The following is a 27995-nucleotide window of genomic DNA, read 5'->3' on the forward strand; positions in this document are numbered from 1 at the left end:
CAGTTGGGGAGGGTAATTTACACCACTGTCCCTCAATACAAATCATGCTTTGAGCGCCCCCTCATGGACAGCTTTTACACCACTGTAGTAAATACAAATCATGCTTTGAGTGTACCCTCATGGACAGCTTTTACACTACTGTAGTAAACACTGTAGTAAAAAAATCTTGCTTTGAGTGCCCCCTCATGGACAGGTTTTACACCACTGTCCCTAATACAAATCATGCTTTGAGCGCCCCCTTATGGAGAGCTTTTACACCCCTGTCCCTTATACAAATCATGCTGTGAGCGCCCCCTCATGGACAGCTTTTACACCACTGTCCCTAATACAAATCATGCTTTGAGCGCCCCCCCATGGACAGCTTTTACACCCCTGTCCCTTATACAAATCATGCTGTGAGCGCCCCCTCATGGACAGCTTTTACACTACTGTAGTAAACACTGTAGTAAAACAATCATGCTTTGAGCGCCCCCAAATGGAGAGCTTTTACACCACTGTCCTACATACAAATCATGCTGTGAGCACCCCCGAAGGACAGCTTTTACACTACTGTAGTAAATACAAATCATGCTTTGAGCGTACCCTCATGGATAGCTTTTACACTACTGTAGTAAACACTATAGTAAAAAAAATCTTGCTTTGAGCGCCCCCTCATGGACATGTTTTACACCACTGTCCCTAATACAAATCATGCTTTGAGCGCCCCCCCATGGACAGCTTTTACACCACTGTCCCTAATACAAATCATGCTTTGAGCGCCCCCTTATGGACAGCTTTTACACTACTGTAGTAAACACTGTAGTAAAAAAAATCATGCTTTGAGCACCCCCGAAGGACAGCTTTTACACCACTGTAGTAAATACAAATCATGCTTTGAGCACCCCCTCAAGGACAGCTTTTACACTACTGTAGTAAATACAAATCATGCTTTAAGCACCCCCTCATGGACAGCTTTTACACCACTGTAGTAAATACAAATCATGCTTTGAGCACCCCCTCAAGGACAGCTTTTACACCACTGTAGTAAATACAAATCATGCTTTAAGCACCCCCTCATGGACAGCTTTTACACCACTGTAGTAAATACAAATCATGCTTTGAGCGCCCCCAAATGGAGAGCTTTTACACCACTGTCCTACATACAAATCATGCTTTGAGCACCCCCTCATGGACAGCTTTTACACCACTGTAGTAAATACAAATCATGCTGTGAGCACCCCCGAAGGACAGCTTTTACACCACTGTAGTAAATACAAATCATGCTTTGAGCACCCCCTCAAGGACAGCTTTTACACCACTGTAGTAAATACAAATCATGCTTTAAGCACCCCCTCATGGACAGCTTTTACACCACTGTAGTAAATACAAATCATGCTTTGAGCGCCCCCAAATGGAGAGCTTTTACACCACTGTCCTACATACAAATCATGCTTTGAGCACCCCCTCATGGACAGCTTTTACACCACTGTAGTAAATACAAATCATGCTGTGAGCACCCCCGAAGGACAGCTTTTACACCCCTGTCCCTTATACAAATCATGCTGTGAGTGCCCCCTCATGGACAGCTTTTACACTACTGTAGTAAACACTGTAGTAAAAAAATCTTGCTTTGGGCGCCCCCTCATGGACAGCTTTTACACCACTGTAGTAAAAACAAATCGTTCTGTGAGCACCCCCTTATGAACAGCTTTTACACCACTGTCCTACATACAAATCATGCTTTATGCGCCCCCTGGTGGAAAGCTTTTACACCACTGTAGTAAAAGAGGGGGAATTCCCTTTTAAATGAATAATGTGTACCTACAGTATTTTATATCCACTGTGTATTATTCCCAGTCATTTCCAGTCATCCATTCTGGTTCAATTTTTTAAAATATTATTATTATTTCTTTTATCCTTTATTGGAATTTCAAATACCTACTAATACTAACTACTGACAGATAATAGGTTGACTTGTCAGGGTGCAGCAGCTATTTACATTTCTCTGCATCTTCAAGTACAGTCATGCAGTCCTTTAGGGAATATGAGAACAGACACCAAGCGGGCAGCCAGTGTTTCCACCCAGAAGTTTGTTTGACAACTTCACGAACGTGTGTACTGAAAACAAAGACGTCATATGATCCCGGTTAGGAGATAGCTGTAAGGGTATTTATTTTAGGCTATGCTTTGGTGACAAGGTAAATGAAGGAGTTCTTGGACAAAGACTGGAGCGGTGTGAGGGAAACAGAAAAGGACAGCTTTGAGCAATAGCTTAGCACAAGCCTCTTGTGTGTTTTATCTCTAATAGCTGTGGTTTCACTTTATGGTTGGACAGCTTGCTGTCCCACTAAGCGGAGAGCTTATTACTCTCTCTATTGTGATGCTGACAACCATATATGCAGAGAAATACAATACGGTGAATACCCAGCAATGAAACACAATACGGAAAAATACCTATACGAGTATCTGCGCCTCCAGCCCTACAAAGTCGGGTACGGTTTAGCGAACACTATAATGTTCCCGCCTAATAAAAACAGTCATTATGGCTCCTTAAAGGCCTTAATTTTAAGCGTATATAGGTTAACCTTTTGTCCTCCAACTTAAACTATATGGACAAAAGTATTGGGACACCTGTTCATTCATTGTTTTTTCCAAAACCAAGGAGTAGGGTATCCTGCTTTTGTTGGAGTAACTGTCTCTACTGCCCAGGGAAGAAAATTAAATAATTTTTTTTGAAGAAGCATTGCTGTGAGGATTTGATTGCATAAGAGCATTAGTGAGGTCAGGATGTTGGATGATGATCACCACCCCAACTCATCCCAAAAGCACTGGATGGAGCAACATCCATCATCATTCCAGAGAACACAGTTCTTCCACTGCTCCTCCACAGCTCAATGCTGGGGGGCTTTATACCCCTCTAGCCCACGTCTGGCATTAGGCAGCACGGTGCCGATAGGTTTATGTTTATCCGCTCCAGGTAATGCATTAATGCATTCATTAGAAGGGGTGTCCACAAACATTTGGAGTCTACATATAGAGCCTGTTTACACATTAACATTGGCATTAACAATGTTTTCGGATTTTACTTGTCCGCATGAAAAGCCAGGTGTAAACACCCCCAAGACACATTGAGATCGGGTTACGATCGGATCACTCAAGCCACATTCGGAGGTGGTCAGAGACGGATCTCGTCCCCATTTAATACAAGTGTAAGTGGAATGCGTTTTCCGGGATCAGATTCTGTCAGGCAAGAGGAAATACACCTGGTTATTATTAGTAATAATTACTATGGATCTTGGCTTCTCTATCTCACTCTCTCTCTCGCTGTGTTTCTGTGTGAGGTGCTCATGCTTATTTCCCAGAGTTTGTGGCCTTGCGGTTTAAACAGTCCTCATCTTCTGATAGAGCCGTTACAGGAAGGTGAGAACCATCCATTGTTCCACGGTGTTGTAGAACCCCCACCGTTCCACTAAACTGCTCACAGTCTCCCGGAGCAGGACAGTTTTAATGAGAAACTGTTGTTTACAGGAAGTGAAACAGGAATGATGTAGGTGTTGGTGAGATTTTTATATGGGGAAAGGTAATCGGACCTCATCTGGTCTCACTGGAGACACATTTCAATGACAAGTTTCAATAGAATCCGGTAAAAGGAGATCCAGATACTATCCAGATACAAAACTCATGTTATGGCCAGGTGTAAACAGACCCATACATTAGCCTGCAGTAAGATAGAAGTGTTTTCTGTGCTTGAATATGCTGATTATTAGACATTCTCATATTTTTTTTTGTAGAACTGGATTAGGGGGCCTATTGAACGCTTATTTCTGAGCTATTACTGGAGGGATCTTCACAGTTCCCATACTTGTCCTCCATTATGTGGCTTACAGTCTTCATTTGAAGGCTTTATTTGCCTTGACTTTATTTCAGACAGCGCTTTTATTTGTATAGACACATTGGTTCCTTAAAAATGTTAGCTGGGAATCTAATGTACAGTAGCTAATGTAAACATGAGCTACTGTACACTTCCAGTGACTTTCTGTGCAAATTACAAGCACTACAAATTTAATTGCGTAACAAATGTTGGCAGTTCTTGCAGTCCAGCAGCATGTGTCCATCAAACCGACCTTTGCACTAAACACACTTGATGTAATGACACATTTACTCATTTAGCAAACCCAGTAAAAAGCCTTAATAGCTGATATGACCAGATCAGCTCCTTTCAGTTCAACTTTCAACTTGGGCCTACTAGTAACTCCCCCCAGCCACGACATCCTAACTACGGTGGAAAACAAAAACATGGTCACCCTGGCATTTGGATCAAGAGTTTTAAGATGATGACCAGCACACGTTCAATTCACAATCAGCAATTAGTAAAAGTCAAGGAATCAATAACATAAGAAGACATGAAAACCTAAGACCCCCAGTGAGCTTGTGGAGAAACTCCCTCAGAGCTGGAGGAAGAAACCTTGGGAGGAACCAAGACTCAGAAGGGCGGACCCGACACGTCCTCCTCATCAGAACTATTTATAAACTATTAATAAAAGTCACTGAACCACTGCATAAGACTGTCCTACTGTTCAGATGCCCAACATAGTCATAATATCATAAAATAATAATCAGAATAATCGTACAGTACAACTCTTAGTACAACTTAATATAAACATAGTAGTGATGGTATAAGTAATGAGTGTAGTGTTCATATATATATATATATATATATATATATATATATATACTATGAATATAGATATTAACCTTGTAGCTCCAGCCTTAGCTTATTGACCACATTTGGAGAAAATGGAAGACTGGTGAACCTTTCCTTTAACCCCTGTGCCACCACCACCACAACCCCCTTAACTGCAGTTTAGTGACCCTTTGATTTCTGCCAGTGATTTATTTGTGATGGAGAGACGCATTAGCTGGGAAAGCCGTGGGAAGTGACTTGTCAGGCTCTATCAGAGCAGGCACATGGGACAATTCCCCTGACTCTCCATTTACCATGCAGATTCACTGACTCACAAGGGCCTGTCAGTTCTTGTTGGGCTTCTCAGATGTGTTCCTCATGCAGATCAGATCTGTCTCTGGCATGTGTGTGAAAATAACCGTCTGCTGCACCATGCAGCCGTTGTTTAGCTTGTCTGCTTGCCAAGAGAAACAGAGAAATCCAGAGACGCGAGTGTGGGTCTGGTTTTCACTTTATGGGGTGTAATGTTTCTGGATTCAGCCAGGGCTTTGGGGCTTTTGTGCTTTTTGGCTTTTTTTTTTATTATTATTATTGTGTGGTTTGTACTACTGTTCAGCCTGTGGCTAAGGACCGGGCCCAGTGATTCTGATCGTTTCATCGGTGCAGATGTGAACAGCACAGATGTGGGAAACTGGTGAAGGCTGTGTTCCTGCCAGCAAGGCAAATAACTGAAATCCTCCCTTTGTGTTTTTTTCTTTGGCAGGAGGGTTGAACAGCGCTTCCACATGTGCGACCGGATGGTGATTTATTTCTTCATAGCTGCCTCTTACGCCCCCTGGTGAGTACAAGAGGTGTGAGCACCTTGATTCATTGTGGTCAGAACAGAACAGTTGTTAACTTAGAGCATAATAAGCAATATTACATTCCCACAAACACATGCATATATATATAAATATATATATATATATATATATATATATATATATATATATATATATATATATATATGCACACTATATATTGGACATATAGTGTGTATACAGTATCAGTCAAAAGTTAATCACAGAGCATCACGGGCAATATTATATATATATAACTATATATATATATATATATATATATATATATAGGACTATATATATAACTATATATATATATATATATATATATATATATATATATATATAGCGAGAGAGAGAGAGGACACGTAGTTAGGATGCCATTACCAGAGGGTTTCAAGTATGCCTAAGTTGTAGGAATGTAGCAGTGTGTGTGTGTGTGTGTGTGAGAGAGGCTGTGAATACTTCATAAACTAACTATGATAGATACCCATGTGGTCCCTCCAGTGTCCTCCTTTATTAAAACAAAATTATGGTTACCCTAGCATTTGAATAAAATATTTTTAAGAAGATGAACAGCACATATTCAACCAAATGTGTCTAAACTTTTGACTGGTATATACATGACTATATGCACACACACACATTATATATATATATATATATATATATATATATATACACACACACACACACAGGTTGCTTTGAGGACAATGTTTGTGTTTCAGTGAACTGTGCATTCAGCTACTTTTAGTTGTACCCGTTGCTGACACAGATGTACAAATGCACACCCATAGCTTGTCTAGTCCCTGTAGAGAAGTACTGCCAATAGAAAAGGAAGATAACCTACATCATGAACCTAAGCCTCCCAGCACCAAGCCGTAGAGTAAAACTGTGTTCTCTGGAATGATGGTTGGTGCACCACGTCCAGGCGGATTGGTGATCATCCAACATCCTGGCCTCACTAACAGTCTTGTTGCTAAATGCAATGAAATCCTCACAGCAATGCTCCTTCAAAATCTCGTGGAAAGTCTTCTTCCCGGGACAGTAGGGACAGTTACTCCAACAAAAGCTGAATAAACTCTTTATTAATACTCTTGATTTCGAAAGAAACAGTGAATTAGCAGGTGTCCCAATACTTTTGTCCACATTGTGTATGATAAATATGGTAAGGATAGCAAGATATAGGTCACTATACATTATTATATAGAATAGATGTGTGCGGCGTATTCGGTGGGCCGTGTGTTAGTGACAGGTGGGTGTAAATGGGTCCAGCGCAGTGTGCAGTGTCTGGACAGTAGAGTGTTTATCAGTGTAGTGTGGAGTCTTTAACCGACCGGTTTTGGCTCGAATGACAGGTGCTTTGATCAGAGAAATGACCGACTGAAAAACAAGGCCTTCTGCACGTCCTCTGAAGGTAACGGAGGTGTGTTTGTTGTCAGGATGTAATGTGATGTGTCTGTTGTGTGCAGGTTGAACCTGAGGGAGCTGGGCCCTTGGGCAGCCCACATGCGCTGGCTGGTGTGGATCATGGCCTGTGTGGGCTCTGCTTATGTCTTCTTCTTCCACGAAAAGTAGGAGTACACTTTGTTTATACATAAAGAATCAGACAAATTCATGATCCGTAAACTGCAGACTCCCTTATTTCTCCCTTAATAACCCACACTGCGCTGGTAGAGGGTCACTGACGACTCGAATAAAGTGGCCATTGAGGGCGAAACTAGATTTTGACTCCTGTTCAGATCTTTTATGCGTTTCCTTAGTAGGAAGAGAACATAGGTTTAAAAACTGGCTCTCTTCTCTTTCAGGAACAAAATCCTGGACCTGCTTTGTTACACAGTCATGGGAGCTATACCTGCTCTCGTTCTTCTGTCAATGGTAAGAGAATTAGAAGGGAAACAGCCGTACTGTTACATACTTGTATTTCATGCAGGCAGCCCAAACCCATGTTCCCCCCGAGTTCCCCAGTATTGTGTCTCAGTACACAGCCTTATAGTTGGTCTACAGCTTTAGGGAGGGAAAACAAGTGTGGATTCTTAAAATAGATGGTCAATGATAGAACCATTTTTGTGTTTTAATTGAAAATGTAAGTTGTAAATTTGGTCTTCATTAATATTTGTAACTGTGGCATTTGGGTAAATACGAATTTAGAAAAGTCATTGTTTTAATGTGATGCAGTTTGATTGGCGGCTGAGTTTAGTAAAAAGCATGAGGACGCTCGGAAGACAGCAGAAGCTACGAGCCTAGGAGCATCGCAGTCTTTTGACCGTCACGTTGCTTAATTTAAAAGTCAGAAATTCATCTTTTATTTATATATAATTTAAGTTCATAGTAAAAATACAAAACCTAAAGAAAAATGTGGATATCCATCAGGATCCATCAGGATATATCTGCCTGACCATGAAGCTTCTGGCCCTTAACCTGTAGGCTATCTGCATCTCCAAAAAGTCTGCATCCCTGGTACGCCATGTTAACCAATGTAATATTCAACATTACACAACTGTATATAATGGAGTGAATGGACATACTCTCCAATGAGTTGTTCAGATGGGTCTACAGTATGGCATACACTGATGTTTAGGAACGGTTCTGGGCATGTTTGAAGGGATGTATCACTTCTTTCTTATTAGAACAATATAAAGAACCCAGCCAGCATGCTCATGTGGGGCTCACAAGGGTGGAACGTGGGCTAGGTGGGTTCCAGGTGGGCATGGGCTCTAAGTTTGTGTTTGTACATGTAATGTTGCTGGGACCTAGTTGGGCTTCCCAAATAGGCCCCATCGTTACAGCCCACCCTACACCCATCTCACATGGATCCAAACTAGGCCAACCCAGATGAGGACCATGTTTAGGTGCTACAGAAGAGCAGTGCCATAGAACCACCACTTTTGAATCCACAGAGAACTGAAGAACATGTGAGATATGGGAGTGTGAAGACTCATTTAAAGACTTAAATAACCTTCGCTTAATGTTAAGGTTCTTAAGACTCCCATACACTATGTTGACAAAAGTATTGGGACATCTCTGGTTGCTTTATACCACTTTAGCTCCACTTTAGAAGATTAAGTTCTTGTTCATCTGCTCTTGAGAGTCATATTCTATTGGCAAAACTTCTCTACAGGGACTTGCCGTAGCTCTGTGAGTGCATTTGCACATCTGTGTCAAGAATGGGTGCAACTTAAAGTAGCTGAATGCATTCATTGGAAGGGGTGTCCACAAACATTTGGACAAATAGTGTATCTATCTCTATTACACAGATGGTTCTTCTATGGCATCGCTCAAAGAACCCATTGTAGGGCCTTTGTTGAGAAGACTGTAGATGGTTTGACTACAGCAGGTTTCTTTCTGTGCCTCAGCCTAACAGAGAGGGTGTCCTGGAGCTATCCATGGGCGGAGTCTTCTACTGCCTCGGAGTGGTCTTCTTCAAGAGTGACGGCCTCATACCGTTCGCTCATGCCATCTGGCACGTCTTTGTGGCTATAGGGGCCGGCGTACACTACTATGCCATCTGGAGGTACCTGTATGCAACAGGGAGCAGCCATGTGAGGACATCCAGGTGACATACTGAGGCCCTGGGGGAGGAGAAGAGCCCCGTCTCGTCCTCACACTGGCTCTCATATTGAGTATTTAGAACGAGTTGTTGACTACCAGCCAGTAATTTCATTGACGGAAACCGAATTTTATCTGATCACGAGTTGCCTTCGCAGTTCTCCACAGCGCTGTGTGTGACCGTAACTGCATTTTACAACTACATTAATAGAACTCAGGTTTCTTTCATGGTTTCTTAGAGTTTTAAGGTAGAAATTGGTCCAAGAGGTCAGAGTTTACATTAGGAATATTACAGTATTGCCAGAGTCTTGTGAGTTAAAGCACTCTGTAAGAGGTAAATGTTATTGAATTTTTGAATATTGGGTCGGTCCTGAAGATAAGGTGAGCTTAGCTGTTGTAATTGTGCTTTTAAAATATTGTAATTTATTGAAATCACATGAAGCAATTTATGTTGAATTTCTCTTTCCTTTTGCACTACATGTGTCTTACAATGATTAAAGGTGCCCTAGAATGGAAAACTGGCGTCATAAAATGAAAGCGGACCTCAAACACTGGTGTTCCTCCTTAAAAAAAAGCTAAAGCGAAGCCCAGCAGAACCAAAACTGCTCCCTAACTCCTCGTTATATTTCCACCCCCAAGATTTTACATAAACCCAGCCCTCTAGCTGGCTAGAGGCTAATCCTATTGGCTACTCATTGTAATAGAGGCTAAAAGCTGATAAAGCTGTCCAATTGCTGCACCCAGAGAGAGCACCTTTAAGTATAAAATACTTATACATAATACAATATGCAACAGCTACACACCGAACAGCCATAACATTAGCACCACTGACAGGTGAAGTGAAAAACATTGATTATCTCCATCTACAGTGGAGTGAAATCTCAAGGGGTGGGATCTACGTATTAGGCAGCAAGTGAATGGTCAGTGGATGAAGGTGTTAAAAGCAGGACAAATAGTCAAGCATAAGAACCTGAGACACTTTGACAAGAACCAATCTGTGATGGCTAGACGACTGGGTCAGAATCCACAAAATATCAGGTAGGTCGTGCAGGGTTTCCCTGGTATGCAGTGGTCAGAATGGGCAACAGGGTCATGGGCACTTAAGGCACATGGATGCGATCCACGGAGGCCCCACCTCAATACTTACAAGACCTAAAGGATCTGCTGCTACTGCTAGTCTTTGTGCCAGATACCACAGCAGGACACTTTCAGAGGTCTTGTGGAGTCCATGCCTCTGATGGTCAGATCTGTTGTGGCGGCACAAAGGGGACCTATTCAGTATTAGGCAGGAGGTGGTAACGTCACGGCCGATCAGTATATATGGAACTGCATAAAATGCCATTTAATACTAATGGTAACACAAACAAGCTAAAAGCTCCTTTCGTGTTGCACATGTCAGGGTGCTTTGTACATTTCTAGCGCTTGTGCATCTAATACTTGTACCCTAGACTACTGGGTAAAAAAGCATTCACTGAATTTTGGGAGGGAAAAGTGCAATCTGAAGAATTTAGGTTAATATACGAGTAGACAGCTCAGAGATCAGCTGACGCTGCTTATTAACAGCAGTTTTATAGCCGTTGGTATTGCAAAGTGACTAAAATCTCTATATACGAAGTGCTAGACTAGGGTTCGATTCCCCAGCCCAGCAAAACCATCATGGCCAGATATGCCCTAAAGGTTAGAGAAGGGGATTTGGGCCCTGATGGCTGCTGGTTCAATTTCCAGGACCAGCTTTCACAGCTGAAGTGCCCTTCAGCAAGACACCCAACCCAAATTTGCTCCCTGGGTGCTGAGGTGGCCATCCTGCCATGGCTGGGTTAAATGCAGAGGGTCAATTCTGTAACTCTGCTCTGCAGTGCTAAGGACTCTTAATCTCCTGAGAGTCCCTGGACGTTAGTCCTCCGGACGTTAGTCACTTACTTTAATCGTAAAACTAGATAACCTCATCTGCCGACTGCTCAAACTTTTAAACCAGTGCAGTGTTGAGCTTTGGTGTTCGTCATATTCACCATTAGTGTCGGACACAGATGGAATTTGGCCTCCACCTTTAACCCATCTATGCAGTGTACACACACTCACATACACGCTAGTGAGTAAACACACTCAGTGACAGTGAACACAAACATGCCCAGAGCGGTAGGCAGCCATCGCTGCAGAGCCCAGGGAGCAGAGAGGGTGAATAGCTTGCTCAGCGGCCCAAAAGTGGCAGCTTATCGAGTCTGGTGGGTTGTCGAACCCATCACCCGGTCATCAATAGCCGGTGCTCTAACCGCTGAGCCATCACTTCCCCACTCAGTGTCCTAACTGCGTTTAGCATACTCGATACTTGTTCCTCCTTTGTGAAAAAATTATGTTTGGTATTTAAAAATAAAACAAAAAAGGTTTAAAAAGCTCATTCCTTTGAAGCGGGGGTCCCAACCTTGCCCACCTCACAGCCCACCAACTTAAAATTTTACTTAAAACCTAAAATTGTATTTGTTTTTGTAAATACTTTTGTAATTTTTTTTAATAAATTTGTACAATGTTCCTCTTTTCTCACAATTTGGCCCACCCCTTCGTATCACCCCCTAGCTCTAGCAATGCTGCTGACCAATAGCTGAAGAATAGCTTAAAAGGTATATTGTTCATTTCTACGATATTAAACAAGGAGGAGAAAAGTGAGGGGAAAGTTGTCCTGCTCCAACTCCAACAAGAGCAGTCCTAAAAGAGCATGAGTGGGTCCAGTGTGTGTGTCCAGCAGCCATGAGCACTAGTCTTCACATCTCTGATGACCATAAACACACATACCACTAAATTCCTATTTACAATCAGGCATATTCCCACCAGAACTAAACTTTGCCTAAATCTGTTCGATTTTGCAAAAGTTAGTACTGCATACCATGGGTTTTATTTGGGCGCATCTGCTAAAGCTCATATACTGATCATAGTTTGAAGAAAGGCAGGCAGGTGCCTACCTGATTAGTGGGTGATTAGAGAGGGGTGGAGATGGGCCATGTGTAACCTCAGCTGTCAGGTGCAGTATTGTCTCATCGTCCTGTGTTATTTCATTTGAACTACAGACTGCTGCCTCCTCCTGAGAATGGGCCTGCGGACCACTAGAGGGCGCTTCACGGCCCACAGGTTGAGAAACCCTGCTATAAAGAGTGTCAGACATTGGATTATAGGATTATTATATCATTTATGGTGTAAATGATGATACTGTTTATGATCCAAAACGTTTATGCTGTCCATATACAAGTTTATTGTACCCATATATAATATAAACCAATGTCAGGTTGAGAAACCCTGCTTTAAAGAGTGTTAGACATTGGCTTATATGATCTATGGTGTAAATTATTATATACAGTATCATAATTTATACCATAGATAATATATACCAATGTCCGACACTCTTTAAAGCAGGGTTTCTTAAACTGCAGACCACTAGAGGGCGCTTCACAGCCCACCGGTTGAGAAACCCTGCCTTAAAGAGTGTCGGACATTGGATTATATTATTTATGGTATAAATGATGATACTGTGTATGATCTTTTCTCTTTTTAATGACTTATCATACAGATGATGTTTGTAATTTTTGAAGATTGTGGTCCTGAATGTAAACATAAAAAAAAGGTTATTCTATCCATCATATCCCCCTGAAACACTGGGACAATAAATAAACAAACTGGTTTCACTGTGTTAAAGGTGCCTCTGTAGATATTTCTTGTGTGTGTGAGAGATTTTTCCTGGTGTGTTATCTCTGATGGCCACATTGCAGTCCAGAAAGTGCTCACTTTTGAGTTGGTTCTGTAGGCGTATAACAGTACATGGATTCATACCAACAGTCTAGGTACAGACGGCATGGTGTGGTGCTCGCAGTCGCCCAGTGAATACACGTTACGCGGTAAGCAATGGGCGAAGTGTTTATGCAGATGACGAGGTTCGCTGAATGTCTCTCTATCTCCATCTATCTCGAGAACGGCTCACATACGTACTACGTCCAAATGTTCGTGGACACCCCTTCTAATGAATGCATTCAGCTATTTTGCGAAGTTGCATCCATTGAGGACAAAGATGTGCAAATGCACAAACACACACAGCTTGTTTGGTCCCTGTAGAGAAGTACTGCCAATAGAATAGGACTCTCTGGAGCAGATAAACATGAACCTATTAGCACCATGCTGCCTAATACAGTGGTGGCTCAGCAGTTAGAGCGCCGGGATATCGATAACAGGGTTGTGGGTTCGATTCCCGGGCTCGGCAAGCTGCCACTGTTGGGCCCTTGAGCAAGGCCCTTTACCCTCTCTGCTCCCCGGGCGGGTGTGTACTCTCACTGCCCCTAACACATGTGTGTGTGTGAGTGTGTGTTCACTACCAGATGGGTTAAATGCAGAGGACACATTTCGCTGTACAGTGACAAATACGTGCACCTTTACCTTTACCTTTAATGCCAGGTGTGGGCTAGAGGGGTATAAAGCCCCCCAGCATTGAGCTGTGGAGGAGCAGTGGAAGAACTGTGTTCTCTGGAATGATGGTTGGGGCTCCATCATAAACATTCTTGTGGCTGAATGCAATCAAACAGAATCTAGTAGAAAGCCTTCTTCCCTGGACAGTAGAGACAGTTACTCCAACAAAATGATAAATTGTATTTTTAAAGCCCTTGATTTTAGAAGAAACAATAAATGAGCCGGTGTCCCAATACTTTTGTCCATATTGCGTAACATTGTGGGACATTCTTAAATTTTTTTCCATTTCATTTTAAACCATAACGACCCAAGATGACGTGTCTGTTTCATTGGACAGCTGAAACACAATCCATGCGCTAAGGAACACACACTACAGACTGTACCAGCTACCTCAAGGGGGCGCCATTTGAAAATAGGTGGATCAAACTGTAACTTGCATATCTGACTGACTAATATTAATAGAGGAAACCTACATCAGCGTTATGCCTTTTTTTTGGTGGGGTTTGTTGCTTTTTTTTTTTATTCCAAACCATGGAATAAACCGAACCTGTTACACATTACACTGTTATTATTCTGACATTATTATTTCTTTAACTCAAGAATTCAATTGTTAAATCAGTACAAATACACTCACTTGTCCTGCAGTGGGAACTTTACTGTAATCATGATTGAGCTTGATTGTGTTTATACGTGTGATTAAGCGTCATGTGCACATGTTCAGCATGGCTGCTGTGCTCACTCTAGCTCCAGCTCCTGTCAACTTCAGGCCCTGGGAGTTCTCTATGCTGAGTGTTGCTCTACGCAGGCAGGAAGTTGGATTGGTTGTGCAGCAGGCCACTGATAGCTCTCATGCGCTGGGGCAGGCCACTGTTCGTGTCTCTGTGCCAGCGGGGGCTCTCACCCCGGGCCGAGGGGGCCAGAACAAACTGTGCCACGTTGGGGAGCTTGAGCAGGTTGATGAGCTCGTGGGCTCGTGTGATGATCTCCTCAGTGTCCTCCTCACTGAAGCACGCTGCAACGGGTCCACTGCGGGCGAACGAACGCATCTTAGACATCAGGAGCGACGCCCTGAGGGACACAGGGAGAACATTCAATGGTAAGTCTGAGATGATCTGAGTTATGGTACTTCTGACGGGCAGTGTGCTGGTACTTTTTCAATGACAGACATAAGTATTGGGACACACCTCTCTGAATTTGGGCGTTTCATTCAGTCCCATTCAGCCACAGGTGTATAAAATCAAGCCCCTAGCTATGCAGTCTGCCTTTCCACACATTAGTGAAAGAGTGGGAGGTTCTGAAGAGCTCACTGAACTCCAGCATGGTTCTGTATGTAATAGGAGACACCACTGCAACAACAACTTTCAACTTTTCCTTCAGATCTTCCACCATTAGCTGTGAGTGGTATTATGGAACAGTGGAAGCGCACTTATTTAGAGGTACTACCTGATTAAATGTGTGCTTGTTTTTTATATTGCAGAATTTTTTTTTTGGTTGTGTTGAGCTGAGTGAGGGCACTGTCGGTGGGTTGTTAATTGTTTATTACACAGAACATGGTTTCCCACCCCCCCTACATCCTTATCAGAGTGTTTTTTTCCCTCTGTCTCTTTGGTTATTTTAGTTTTTATATGTATTCATGTGGCCGCATACATACATACAATCTCTTCAGTTTGCAGAGAAGACACTGATTACGTTAGTAATTTATTTATGGTAAAACTATGCAATATGTGGGTTTCTGTAAGCAGTCATCAGTGCAGTAAACCAGCAAATTAAAGCTTAAAGATTATTATGAGAATATTTGTTTTCCACAAGCCCTTCATAAAAGACAAAATATGCATGCTTCATACTCAATGAATAATAATAAAAGGGCTAAAGCAGCCTTACCGAGGGATGAGGTCCTGACTGCGGGAGGCCAGCTTGGCCAATGCGGTCATCAGCACAGTGAGGAGGCGTGGAGAATAGCACAGTGGGTTGGCAGACTGACGCACTTGTGTGATTTCGAATAACACTGCCTCCAGACCCTCAAAAAACGAGGTGATCAGCTCTACTGTACACCGGGGATCGTAGGACACAGATAGATACTCTCCTATTACCCACACCTGCACACACACACATGCATACACTATTTGCATATCAAGGAAAATCTAAATCTCCCGTGGAAACTGAAAAAAAATCTCCAGTTTTGCTGCTTTTCTGTTCTTTGCATAACGTCCAAATTTCATGATGATCGGCCCAATGGAAATGCTCCAAAATAAAATCGTTTTACATTGACTTAAGATTAAGAAACAAGGTTTTTGCATGACGTGCAGAACTGACGAGCAGATCTTGATGTTTCACTCACCACATGTGTGTAGAAGTCTTCTTTACTGTAGATGCTGGTTGTGGTGCTGGCAAAGTCCAGCAGCTCCTTGTACTGATCCACAATCAGGGGAGGGTGCAGCTTGCACAGGGTTTGTAGGTGTGTGCTGAACACTCTGCAGACAATATTCAGCAGTTAGAGAACCACCAGAACTCACCATGGCACGATACGTTCAGAAAATCCCCTCAAAGCATATGGACTGACCTCTGCACTTCAGTGCTGAAGTTCTTTATGTTGTACAGGAGGCTGCTTCTCTCCAGCAGGACCATCACAAACTGGTTCATGAGCTTCTCATCAGCCATCTAAAGTCACATATAAGGAATACACACAGACAGGGATTAGAAAGCTCTGTATGTAAGTGCGGAGAGGTGGACAGCAGCACTATCTGGTTAGACTCAGGATTTATTACAGGGTTTTTGTTACAATGTTAAAACTATGCTATAAAATGTGGGTCCTGTGAGCAGCCATCAGTGCAGTAAAGCAGCTAATTAAAGTTGAGATTAGCATTTTTATCATCTGTCTCTATACCTTCTCTGAGTAAATGGTTGCTCACTCATCCAGCCCGACCTACCTGCGTCAGACCAGCTACCACCTACCAATCCGACCACCAACCACCCCCCACCACCCATGCCAGACCAGCTGTGTGCATTGCCCTCCTACCACTGCTACCTGCCTAATGACCATGTTCAAACCTAAATGGACTCTTAATTATCTGCCATTATTAATATCACCACTATTAACCATCATTACTCTCATTACTCTGAGCATCACTGCCATGACTATATTAAGTTATTCTACACCATGATTATCATATTAAGATTAAGAATATGTTGCACACCTGAGCAGTACAACAGTTTAGGTGGTTTGGCAACTTTTTGTCAATAATTTATAAATAGTTCTGATCAGAGGAGGGTGTTAACTATCTGCCACTGTCGCTGTTGGCTGCTCCCTGTGAGTCTTAGATTTTTCATGTCTTTTTATATTATTCTATATTTTTTATCTGTCTTTTACTAATTACTGATTGTGTAAAGCTGCTTTACAACGACAACAGTTGTAAAAAAGCCCAGAATCTTCCTGAAAGGCTCCTGTGAGGTCAGTGTTGCGGTTGTTACCTGAGTGACTGTGTTGAAGTAGACGTGCAGGAGTACAGGAACAATCTGGGCACAGCGCACCACACGCGGACTCTCCACCATGCCTTCCAAAGCCTCATGTAGGGTATTCAACCTATAAAGCAGCATAAAGCAGCATAAAGCAGTCAGCGTGCGGCACTGAGAGGTAACAATCAATAACACTGTTTGAATATTAGGGCCTCTTTACACCTGGCATTTGTATCTGAATAGTATCTGGATGTAATTTAGACCAGATTCTGTTTACACTTCTCATTAAAATGCGTCTCCAGTGAGACCAGAGGACCAACAAACAAACATCATCCCTGTTTTAGTTCTTGTAAACAATGGCTTTTCATCAAAACTGTCCTGCTCCTGGAGACTGTGAGCAGTTTAGAGGAACGGTGCTGGATCTTCTACAACGTTGTGGAACAATAGATGGTTCTTGCATTCCCGTAGTGGCAGACTATTTAAATCAAAAGACTCTGTAATACTGCTCTCACCCACCAGTAAATAAGCACGAGTGTGCACAAGCACACAGGAGACAGATGTTTTTATGCTTGCTGGCCGGACTTTAATCACAATTCAAGGTTTGTTTGTTTTTTATATTTTTCACTACCCCCCCCCCCCCCAATTTGGTTCTGCTAATTAACCCTCCCGTCCATAATTCCCCCTAGCACTAACAATGCTTCCAATACTAGGAGAGTAAAGACTTTATACAGGTCTCCTTCAATACATGCAAGTCAGCCACTGCCTCGAGCTGCTGCAGATGCAGCACAATAATCATAGGAAAGCACCTTGCTTAAGTAAAATCTGAATGCAATCTAATTACCAAAAAAACACCAGGTGCAAACAGGCCCTTGAGAAGTGGAGCCAATAATTATGAATATAAATCTCTGACCTCTCAATTTTTGGGGGAAAATATTTGATGCAATTTAGGAATGATTATTTTCTTTACACCCTTATAAGTAAGAAATTTCTAAAGTAAGCAGCCATTACCGGTCAATAGTGTCTCCAGTCCCTGCCTCAGGCCTGAGGATGTAGAGGAAGAACCCTCTATAAGATTGTTGGCGGAAGGCGTCCAGAGAAGCAGCGACCTTAGAGCCCTGCTGATCCCACACAGCACGATCTTGGACTGGGTAACATGCAGACCTGCAGCAGGATTCCACACATGCCTAGGTTAATTTGTGGAGGTTAATATATGCTTGGATTAGCATCAGACAAACGCTGTCCTGTAGTGGCTCTGCACAAGCTACAAGAAAACGGCAGTGCAGTTACTTTCCTTTCTCTAATGCAGCTTTTCTCAACCCTGGGACTGGAGGCACCCTGTCCTGCACAGTTTAGTGGACTCCCTGCAACTCTAACAGGGCCTGTTAATGAGCTGATCAGTTGAATCAAGTGTGTTGGGGGCAGGGAAAGCACTGAAATGTGCAGGGCATGGTGCCTCCAGGACCAGGGTTGCTCTAATGCTGCTCTATTGCACCTGATCCCACTGCTTGTGTTGAAGTGTGTAGCACTATTCTAATAAAACACAATTTGCTTCACAATATGTAAAATATAAGAGATAAGACATGGCAATATACACATAAAGCAAGGGGAATAATAATAATGAGCTTTGTTTTTAAACTAGCTAGAACACTTCAATTAGATGCTAATAGTGCATTTACAACAGCTCAGAAATACACTGAGGAGCATCATTCAGCACCTGATCACCTTTACAATAAATCCAAAAATGACTTAAAGCCAGTGATGAGAGGCTCACAAGAGTGAGGCATTCTCTGCAATTTGTCTGAAAAAGCTTCTGCACTTTTCTCTCTCAGGCTAATTTGCATGGACAGAGCACTGCAGGGATCTAGGCATGAATTAAGGTGCATCCAGTATCAGAGTGAGAGCTGAACAGTGTGTCATGCTTTCAGAGACTGCTGTGCTTTTCCTCATCACAGCAAGAGGCACAAAATTGACTCTCTTTTCGTTACTATTTCAGGATCTATGCATCTAACCAACCTGTGCTGGAGGTCCAACGCAGCAGCCAGGCAGGGCAGATCCAGTAGTGAGTGGAGTAGCTCGATCGCAGTCTCAGGAGCCAACAGAGAGGGCAGCAGCTCTACATACTCAGAGATCAGACCTGGGCTGTTCCATGCCAAGAACTGGGGAACAGAAATGGAAGGTAAAGAACTACACAACACTCCCCACAACCCACTGTTAGCAGTCTGGACCACTGTTAAAATTCTGAACCAACTGGGTTTGATGGAGAAGAGAGCTCACCTTCAACAGGTTGGGGAAGCTGTGTCTGTAGATGGCTACCTTCTCCTGCAGGACGCTCACGTTTCGGAGGCAGAACTGAACGAATTCGAAGGCCAGAATCGGTTCGTTAAAGAGCTCGGCAGGAAAGCGACTAAAGAGATGGCAGAAAATGGACTCGGACTCCACAGCGGCCGTCTCGCCTGAATATGGAAAACACACATGCACGATGAATCTTCCAATCACTTAATGGAACTACTGTACGTGTCTGAAGATTAATTATGGACACTGACTTTAACTTGAGTTAAAGCTGTGGATATTTAGTATCAGGAAAGGTTCTGTGTCAGGGCTCAGGACACTCACTGTGGTTGAGGTAGAACTGAGCTATGGGCAGCAGCGCTCGTGCGGAGGCCAGGTCAGCACTCAGCCTGCCGTACAGCGCTTTGATACAGGGGAAGGCACGATACACGTAGGAGGCATCCTCACTACAGATGATGTCCATTATGGCCACTGACTCCACAAGGCACTGAACAAAGAAGAAAGAAGTGGTTAAGGTGGTTGTAACTTCAGGCTCCTGCAGATGACGTTGCACAAGGACAATCAGGCTACAAAATACCTGTTCGGTGTGCAACGGGATTCATAGATACATAGGTACAGTGCAGTGAGGGTCTCGTTGGATGTGTGGAAAATGGGTCGCAAAGCAGATGCTAATGTGGCTAAAGGAGGGATTGCATTTGGGCGTAGCTTAAAGGCAACAGTGTGAACGAGACCCTCACTGCACTGTACCACCTCTTCTTAACCCATGTATCCACCCCAAACACCCTGCATTTATAGTTGTATTTATAGCCTGATCATCCTCGTGCAGCGCCCTGTACAGGAGTCTGAAGTTTCTACCACCTTAAACATCTTAAACAAGGTGACTAATTTACCTAAAATAATTTTCCTAACTAAAAGCTACCTGAAAAGTTAATGCTTAGTGAAGTTAATGCTGTATGATTTTAATGAGAACTGGGTCTAAGTTAATAATGATGGTTGTGACCAACAATAAACCCAGATATATGTACAGTAACCGCATAATAACGAGCGGTTCTACAATCAGATGTTATTCAATATGCCTTTATCTTACTTTACTCATTATTTGATCATTTTTCCTGTTTTGTATTAAATGGTATATTTATCAGTTGATATTTCTGGTGTATTTTATTCATTCCAACTTGTTTGCCAACTTGTTTGTCACAATCATGCATTTCTGGTGTGTTTTGGTGTGGCTTACCGCTTTCTGCAGCTCTGCGTCTGTTCTCTTCAGGGCCTCTGTAATCAAACATTAAGTCTTCACATTGAACTCCACAGATCTGACTCCGATAAAGCTATGAGATGAGCTGTATGATGGGAGATGTACAGGGTAACTTACTCCGGTCGCTCTGCTCGATCAGCCGGTGGCAGTACTCAAAGGCTTTCTCTCTGAGACGCTCCTTTGGGGGAAGGAATCGGCTGGAGGAGGAGGTGGCCGAAACCATGGACATCACTGAGCTGTCCACTTCAGACCGGTCATCTGGACCAACAGCAGAGTACAATCCGGCACATCACCTTTCACCACCAATTCTATTCTTACCACATCACACAGGAACATGCACAACTAGACATAGAATTGCAAGTAAAGTCAATTTGACATGCCCTGCGATTACAAGCCACTGAGTTTAAAACGGAGGAAATGCAGCCCTTAGTATTCAGTGATTGTGATGCTTAGTTATTGATTTATTGGAGGAAAAACAAGGGTTAATTATACAGCACAGACAAGGCCTGAATGTGAGTAGATTTTGGATGCACACTCCTGCGCCAGCTACCAGTATTAACTACTGGAGTTTAGCTGCAACCATAATCTAACACACCTTAGGAGCATTAGTCAAGATTCAAGAACCCTCCAATGTAGAGGCTGTGAACAGACCACCACTGCAACAATTATTATGTTTAGAAGATGGGGGTGTTTAAGAGTAAAATAATAGGGGCATTGAGGAGATGGGGTGCACTAATGGGACGTTGACGAGATGGGACTAAAGTAATGGGACATTAAGGGGATGGTGCTAAAAGAATAGGAAATTGAGACAATGGGGTGGAGTAATGGGATGTTGAGACGATGGGGTGGAGTAATGAGGCGTTGAGGAGAAGGGGTGGAGTAATAGGGGCATTGAGAAGATGGGCTGCACTAATGGAACGTTGAGGAGATGGGCTGCACTAATGGGACGTTGAGGAGATGGGACTAAAGTAATGGGACGTTGAGGAGATGGGGTGCACTAATGGGACACTGAGACAATGGGGTGGAGTAATCGGACGTTGAGACGATGGGATGGAGTAATAGGGGCATTGAGGAGAAGGGGCTGCACTAATGGGGCGTTGAGGAGATGGGGTGGAGTAATAGATGCGTTGAGGAAATGTGGTGCACTAATGGGACGTTGAGGAGATGGGGTGGAGTAACAGATGCATTGAGGAGATGGGGTCGAGTAATAGGGGCGTTGAGGAGATGAGGTGGAGTAATAGGGGCGTTGAGGAGATGGGGTGGAGTAACAGATGCATTGAGGAGATGGGGTGGAGTAATAGGGGCGTTGAGGAGATGGGGTAGAGTAACAGAGTTTAACAGTGCGAACCTCACGAAGGAGATGCCCAAATACAGACAACACATCGCGTGTCCAACACGTGAAGGCAACACACTGGACAAGTGCTACACCTGTATCAAGAATGCCTATCGCGCGGTCACGCGCGCAGCTGTCGGGCTCTCCGATCACAGCCTCGTGCACCTCATTCCAACCTACCGGCAGAAACTCAAAACCAACAAGCCGGTCATCACAACAGTGAAGAGGTGGACCAGTGGAGACATTGAGAAGCTGCAGGGCTGCTTCGAATCCACAGACTGGGCTGTGTTTGAGGAGGCGACAGACGGACTGGACGAATACACAGACACTGTGACGTCATACATCAGTTTCTGTGAAGACAGCTGTATCTCAACTAAATCACAGGTGAGATACAGTAACAACAAACCCTGGTTTACTGCAGAACTCAAACAGCTTCGGAGGGAAAAGGAGGAAGCGTTCAGGAGTGGAGATAGAACTGTCTTTAAGGAGGCCAAATACAGACTGGAGAAAGGGATTAGAGCTGCGAAGAGCAAGTACTCAGAGCAGCTGAACAGACACATCACTGCTAACGACCCATCTTCAGCCTGGAAAGGCCTACAGCTTCTCACTGGTCACAAGGTGAGAAAGACCCCCCTCCTCCTGAACGACCGACACCTCACCAACGACCTGAATGAGTTCTACTGCAGATTTGAACTCACAAAAGACAATCAGACCGTCTACCACCCATCACCCCCCTCCACCTCCACCCCCACACTGGCCCTCTCACCTCTGCCTCCTGCTCATCTCTGCATCAACCGGCAGGATGTTCACAGGCTCTTCAGCAGACAGAAGGTGAGGAAAGCTCCCGGGCCCGACTCAGTCTCTCCATCCACCCTAAAACACTGCTGTGACCAACTAGCTCCAGTGTTTACGGACATTTTTAACAGATCACTGGAACTCTGCTCTGTTCCAGCCTGCTTCAAAACCTCCACCATCATTCCAGTTCCCAAGAAATCCACCATCACCGGACTGAATGACTACAGGCCTGTCGCCCTGACCTCTGTAGTCATGAAGGTCTTTGAACGCCTGATCCTAGCCCACCTGAAGTCCATCACAGATCCCCTGCTGGACCCCCTGCAGTTTGCGTACCGAGCAAACAGGTCTGTCGATGATGTGGTCAACCTGACCCTGCACTTTATCCTGCAACATCTCGACAGCCATGGAAACTATGCTAGGGTTTTGTTTGTGGACTTTAGCTCGGCCTTTAACACTGTTGTGCCGCAGCTTCTTCAGGCCAAGCTCTCCCAGCAGTCAGTGCCAGACTCCATGTGTCGGTGGATCGTGGATTTTCTGACAGACAGGAGACAGCAGGTGCGGCTGGGGAAGCACACTTCAGACCTCCGGACACTCAGTACTGGAGTCCCTCAGGGTTGTGTTCTTTCACCCCTTCTCTTTAGCCTCTACACTAATGACTGTGTCTCCAAAGATCCAGCTGTAAAGATCCTGAAATTTGCAGATGACTCCACTCTGGTGGGCCTCATAGCCAACGGTGATGAGTCTGCTTACAGAAAGGAAATTGAGCAGCTGGTGTCCTGGTGCAGCAACAACCACCTGCTGCTAAACACAGAAAAGACTGTAGAGATGGTGGTGGACTTCCGACGCAATCCACCCACCCTTCCCCCCCTCCACATCAACAACACTGCAGTATCAATGGTGGAGTCACTCAAGTTCCTGGGCACCACCATTTCCAGAGACTTGAAATGGGAGAAAAACACCATCTCCATCATCAAGAAAGCTCAACAAAGAATGTACTTCTTGAGACAGCTCAAGAAATTCAACCTGCCACAGACCCTGATGATCCAGTTCTACACAGCGATCATCGAGTCCATTATCACAGCCTCCATAACTATCTGGTTTGGTTCCTCCACCTCACAAGAAAGAACCAAACTCCAGCGCATCATCAGGACAGCAGAGAGGATCATAGGATGTAACCTGCCATCACTTCAGCAGATCTACTCCAGCAGGATGAGGAAGCGGGCTGGCAAGATTACATCTGACCCCTCACATCCTGGACACCTCCTCTTCCAGGCACTCCCCTCGGGTAGAAGACTGCGGTCCATCAAAACCAGCACAACACGTCATGCTAATAGCTTCTTCCCCAGAGCTGTAGCGCTCCTCAATCACAGTGGTCACCTCCCACTGTAAACCTCTAAACTTACAACTGAACTGTACCAAACCGGACTGAACAGTTATTTGCACTCTGCCTATTTTGCACTATGACTATTTGCACACCTGTACAGATGTTCTTTTCTTTTCTGTAAATACATCTTTCAGCTCTTTATTACCTTTATTACCTTTAGTACTTTCTACTTTTTTTAATTTATCCCCTACCCTATTTATTGTTTAGTGTAATTTTCCTTTAGTTTAAGACTGTGTTCTGTGTTTCTTTGTTACTTGTCATACGTGTTGCTCTCACCAAGACAAATTCCTTGTATGGGTAACATACTTGGTGAAATAAAGAGATTCTGATTCTGATTCTGATTCTAATAGATGCGTTGAGGAGATGGGGTGGAGTAATAGGGGCTTTGAGGAGATGGGGTAGAGTAATAGATGCGTTGAGGAGATGGGGTAGAGTAATAGGGGCGTTGAGGAGATGAGGTGGAGTAATAGGGACGTTGAGGAGATGAGGTGGAGTAATAGATGCGTTGAGGAGATGAGGTGGAGTAATAGGGGCGTTGAGAAATGTCTCCTACGTTCTACATATTTCACAGGTTCAATTAATAAGAAATGACTGATGCTCCTGTAACACTCAGATGCTTCTGAGGACCCTGGTTAGCTGGATCAGGTGTATCTGTTTAGTGCTGGAACTAAACTCTGCAGGAGCAGGATTGGGCAGGCATGACGTGTGGACAGAAAAGAAATTCTGGCTGAGGGTTTAACCCAGCTTGTAGCTTGCAGCTTACCTTGGTGTGGTGTTTGAATGACTTGTGTTCTTTTTAGCTGAGCTAGCAAAAGTGAAAATCCAATCTTCAGTTATTTACATGCCTTAAAGGGCACTGAACATTAGAACTGTAGGGTGTGGTCAACAACACATATCAAACTGAACTCTGTAGTCTGCAGGACGCACCAGGAACCGCAATCAAATTCTCTGCTGTGTATGAAGGTGGAGATGATGTTTGGCTAAACTTTGACAGAATTTGTTAGAAAGTCAACTGAACATGAAGCCAGTTCTTATCCTTGTTACCTGATTCTGCATTAGAGGTTCCTTCTGTATCATAGGTGAGCAGCCAGCTCCTGATCATGGAAAAGGTGTACATGTTCATCCACTGGTCTTCAGTGTAGTTCTGTCCCACACACAGTACAGTGAAGAAGTCTCCAGCCACTGCCCCATCCACTTCAATCATTAGTGCTGGCTGATGGAAAGAAGGACAAAGCAGCTCAGAGTTCATCCATGTCTCTCCTCACCTGCATGCTCTACACTGGATTCCTGCAGCTGCCCAAAATCTTTCGCTGGCCTACAAAGCCAAGAGCAGACCAGCTCCTCCCTACCTGATGGCAATAGTCAAAACACGACCCGTTCAAGCCTTTCAAGCTTCAAGTACGGCTCAGCTTGACCCACCATCCTTCTTCTCTGTCCTGGATTATAGGTTTCTCTGAACTTCCCAAACATCCCCTGGGTTTGAGACAGCAGTCACTTGCTATCTTCAATCGCAGACTGAGGACCATCTCTTTCCAGAGCACTTAAAGCAGCGTTTTGCAAGAATTTCCTTTTTTTTAATGCTGCGTAATTCCATTCATATTTATATAATATCCTGTAATATTACTCTCTCTCAGCTTGTCCAGTAGTGCATGTGTAAAGCCTGTCCTTTAATAATGGCTCAAAATGCGAATTACACTTCCAGACTGTTGGGGGAAGCGAAGAAACAAGAAATACTAATTCTTGCATAATGCTGCTTTAAATCCTGATTTGATTTAATGTGTTTACATACATTTGGGGCTTTTGACTATTTACTGAGACTGCTCCAAATCCTAATTCATATCAACCTGCAGCATGTTTTCACTTCATTTGACAGAGGACAGTGTTACTTGGTGTGAACTGTGCTTGTCCTCTACCTGACGTGCTCTGGGACTGGTGAAAAATCCCCCAGAAGACATGGAGGCTCCCTGGTAAACGCTGGCATATCTCAGCCAGTCAGCCAACTTCCGACTGACCAGATTCACCTGATCTGGATTCAAAACATTCAGAATTATATCAAGCTTCTCTATAAACTTAATGTGTGAATTAAAAATAAAATATTACACTTGATTACAAAGAGGAAGACTGAAGACTGGGTGCTGTGCGTCTGTCAACTTCTGCCCATATAAGCTCACCTTCACTGAGGATCTGTGGAGAGAAGCTGAAGATCTTGGAGAGAATGGGAAGTGTGTGTTTGGGAATCTGCACCTCAGGCTGCCTCGACTCCAAACACTTCAGTAAATGCTGACAGAGAGGAAGCAGATCCTCCTTGTTCCCAGCCTGAGGAAGCACAGAAGAGATACTTCAGAGGTTCAAACAAGGTGTTTATAGACACACAAGACATGTATGAAGGGCGGTAGCTGGGACAGTACCTGGGAGAGAATTACATTGGCCATATAACTGAGTGTTCTGCTGTCCTGGCTGAGCTCTGTGGAGAGGCTGTGTAAACTGAGAGGGAGACTCTCCCTCAGGATGGCAGAGCAAAGGATCTGAAACTGCTCAGGACATGATGGAGAGCGGAGCAGGGTCTGGATCTTCTTACTGAAGTCTGGCGGGAGCCTGTTGGTGGAAAACGTCACAGGAAGAAGTCATATTTAACCGACTGACTTGTCTGTGACAGTTGGGCAGAGCTCTTGAACACTTTTGCTGGGGTTTTGCTACAATATCCTGAACCTCCTCAACATTCACTTAGCTTAGAATTGAGCACCACTCCTCTGGTGCATTCCTACAAGCCAAACATTACAAAAACATACAAAAGTGCTTCACTGTTTACTCAGAAAACATCTTAGAGGAATCTTTTGGATGTTAGTCTATACAAACATGCTATGCTTACACACTACTAAACACAAAAGTCAGTATGGAGGCCGCAATACTCGACACTATACTCTGCCTACGTACTCTTGGAAAAAATGGTTCTTCAGTCATTGTTTGGAAACAGCAAGCTTCTCTGGTGCCGTTCGGACACTCAGGGAAAGTTCGTTCCTGCACTTTGGTGCTAGGAAAGAAAAGGGGGGGGTGCTTGTCTTTTCCGTGGATCTTAAGAGATGACGGGTCAAGCCAAGCCGTACTTAAAGCTTAAAGGGCTCTTGGTGCAGATCGGCTTTCGACCCCTGACATTTCAACCTGTATTACCTCTGGGTTCCAACCACACCTCAAACTTACGTTCTGATGTATTTCGTGGCGGAAACTATCAAATGTAGCCTCTGAAGAGAATCCACCACTTCTCCACCTTCCTTAGACGGCAGAAGATGTTTAGACATGCATCCGTAAAACCTCTGCAGCTCATCTTCCTGTATTTCTCTGCGAAGGTATGACAAACAAACCACAGATTTTGATATATGAGCAGAGATGGACACCCAAAGCCTGTAAATAAACGGTGCTCTTCCCCACTCACTACATTCACTGACGTAGGTGGGCTGTTACTGATTCTTCTACCCAGGGGCGCCATATGGGGGTGTTAGGGGAAATTTAAGGGCCTGTGATTGGCCTTAAAAGTGTTAATTAAGCATTTTTGGTAGAACTGTTAAAAAGGTAAAGGTAAAAAGGTAAAGGTGCACGTATTTGTCACTGTACAGTGTGCACTATACAGCGAAATGGGTCCTCCGCATTTAACCCATCTGTGGTAGTGAACACACACTCACACACACACTAGTGAGCTAGGGGCAGTGAGTACACACACACACCCAGAGCGGGGGGCAGCCAACTCCAGCGCCCGGGGAGCAGAGAGGGTAAAGGGCCTTGCTCAAGGGCCCAACAGTGGCAGCTTGACAAGCCCGGGAATCGAACCCACAACCCTGTCATCGATATCCCGGCGCTCTAACCACTGAGCCACCACTGCCCCATACAGTAGTACTGTAATATCTGTTGATGGAGCTCAGAATCCCTGGCAGCAACCTTGCTTCCACCTAACCAATTTACATACTGTTGTTCATTTTTATGCTCAGTTTTATGCCTGT

The 27995-nt window shown here is 43.9% G+C and overlaps 2 protein-coding genes across 3 annotated transcripts in view; one reads left to right on the forward strand and one right to left on the reverse strand.

Annotated features, from left to right (window-relative positions):
* mmd2a (monocyte to macrophage differentiation-associated 2a) overlaps positions 1-12722 on the forward strand; it is a 35546-nt gene extending 22824 nt beyond the window's left edge. The window contains exons 4-7 of the mRNA XM_072676359.1: positions 5427-5501; positions 6975-7076; positions 7311-7380; positions 8859-12722. Coding sequence (XP_072532460.1) covers positions 5427-5501; positions 6975-7076; positions 7311-7380; positions 8859-9062 — 451 coding nt within the window. The 3' untranslated portion in view covers positions 9063-12722. The remainder of the gene's footprint in view (positions 1-5426; positions 5502-6974; positions 7077-7310; positions 7381-8858) is intronic.
* A 932-nt stretch (positions 12723-13654) lies between these two features.
* Positions 13655-27995, reverse strand: part of ap5z1 (adaptor related protein complex 5 subunit zeta 1) — a 14795-nt gene continuing 454 nt past the window's right edge. The window contains exons 2-18 of one of the 2 annotated variants that reach the window (XM_072676357.1): positions 27202-27339; positions 26412-26598; positions 26175-26319; positions 25917-26029; positions 25048-25216; positions 24767-24808; positions 20609-20749; positions 20471-20508; positions 19561-19723; positions 19222-19400; positions 18961-19103; positions 17956-18108; positions 16963-17074; positions 16055-16152; positions 15833-15965; positions 15376-15590; positions 13655-14562 (exon numbers count right to left, since the gene is read on the reverse strand). In XM_072676357.1, the coding sequence (XP_072532458.1) occupies positions 14292-14562; positions 15376-15590; positions 15833-15965; positions 16055-16152; positions 16963-17074; positions 17956-18108; positions 18961-19103; positions 19222-19400; positions 19561-19723; positions 20471-20508; positions 20609-20749; positions 24767-24808; positions 25048-25216; positions 25917-26029; positions 26175-26319; positions 26412-26598; positions 27202-27339 (2440 nt within the window). In that variant the 3' untranslated portion in view covers positions 13655-14291. The remainder of the gene's footprint in view (positions 14563-15375; positions 15591-15832; positions 15966-16054; positions 16153-16962; positions 17075-17955; positions 18109-18960; positions 19104-19221; positions 19401-19560; positions 19724-20470; positions 20509-20608; positions 20750-24766; positions 24809-25047; positions 25217-25916; positions 26030-26174; positions 26320-26411; positions 26599-27201; positions 27340-27995) is intronic. The other variant, XM_072676358.1, reaches the window with a different exon arrangement.

The sequence above is a fragment of the Salminus brasiliensis genome, chromosome 3 (genome assembly GCF_030463535.1).
Source record: "Salminus brasiliensis chromosome 3, fSalBra1.hap2, whole genome shotgun sequence".
Lineage (NCBI taxonomy): Eukaryota > Metazoa > Chordata > Actinopteri > Characiformes > Bryconidae > Salminus > Salminus brasiliensis.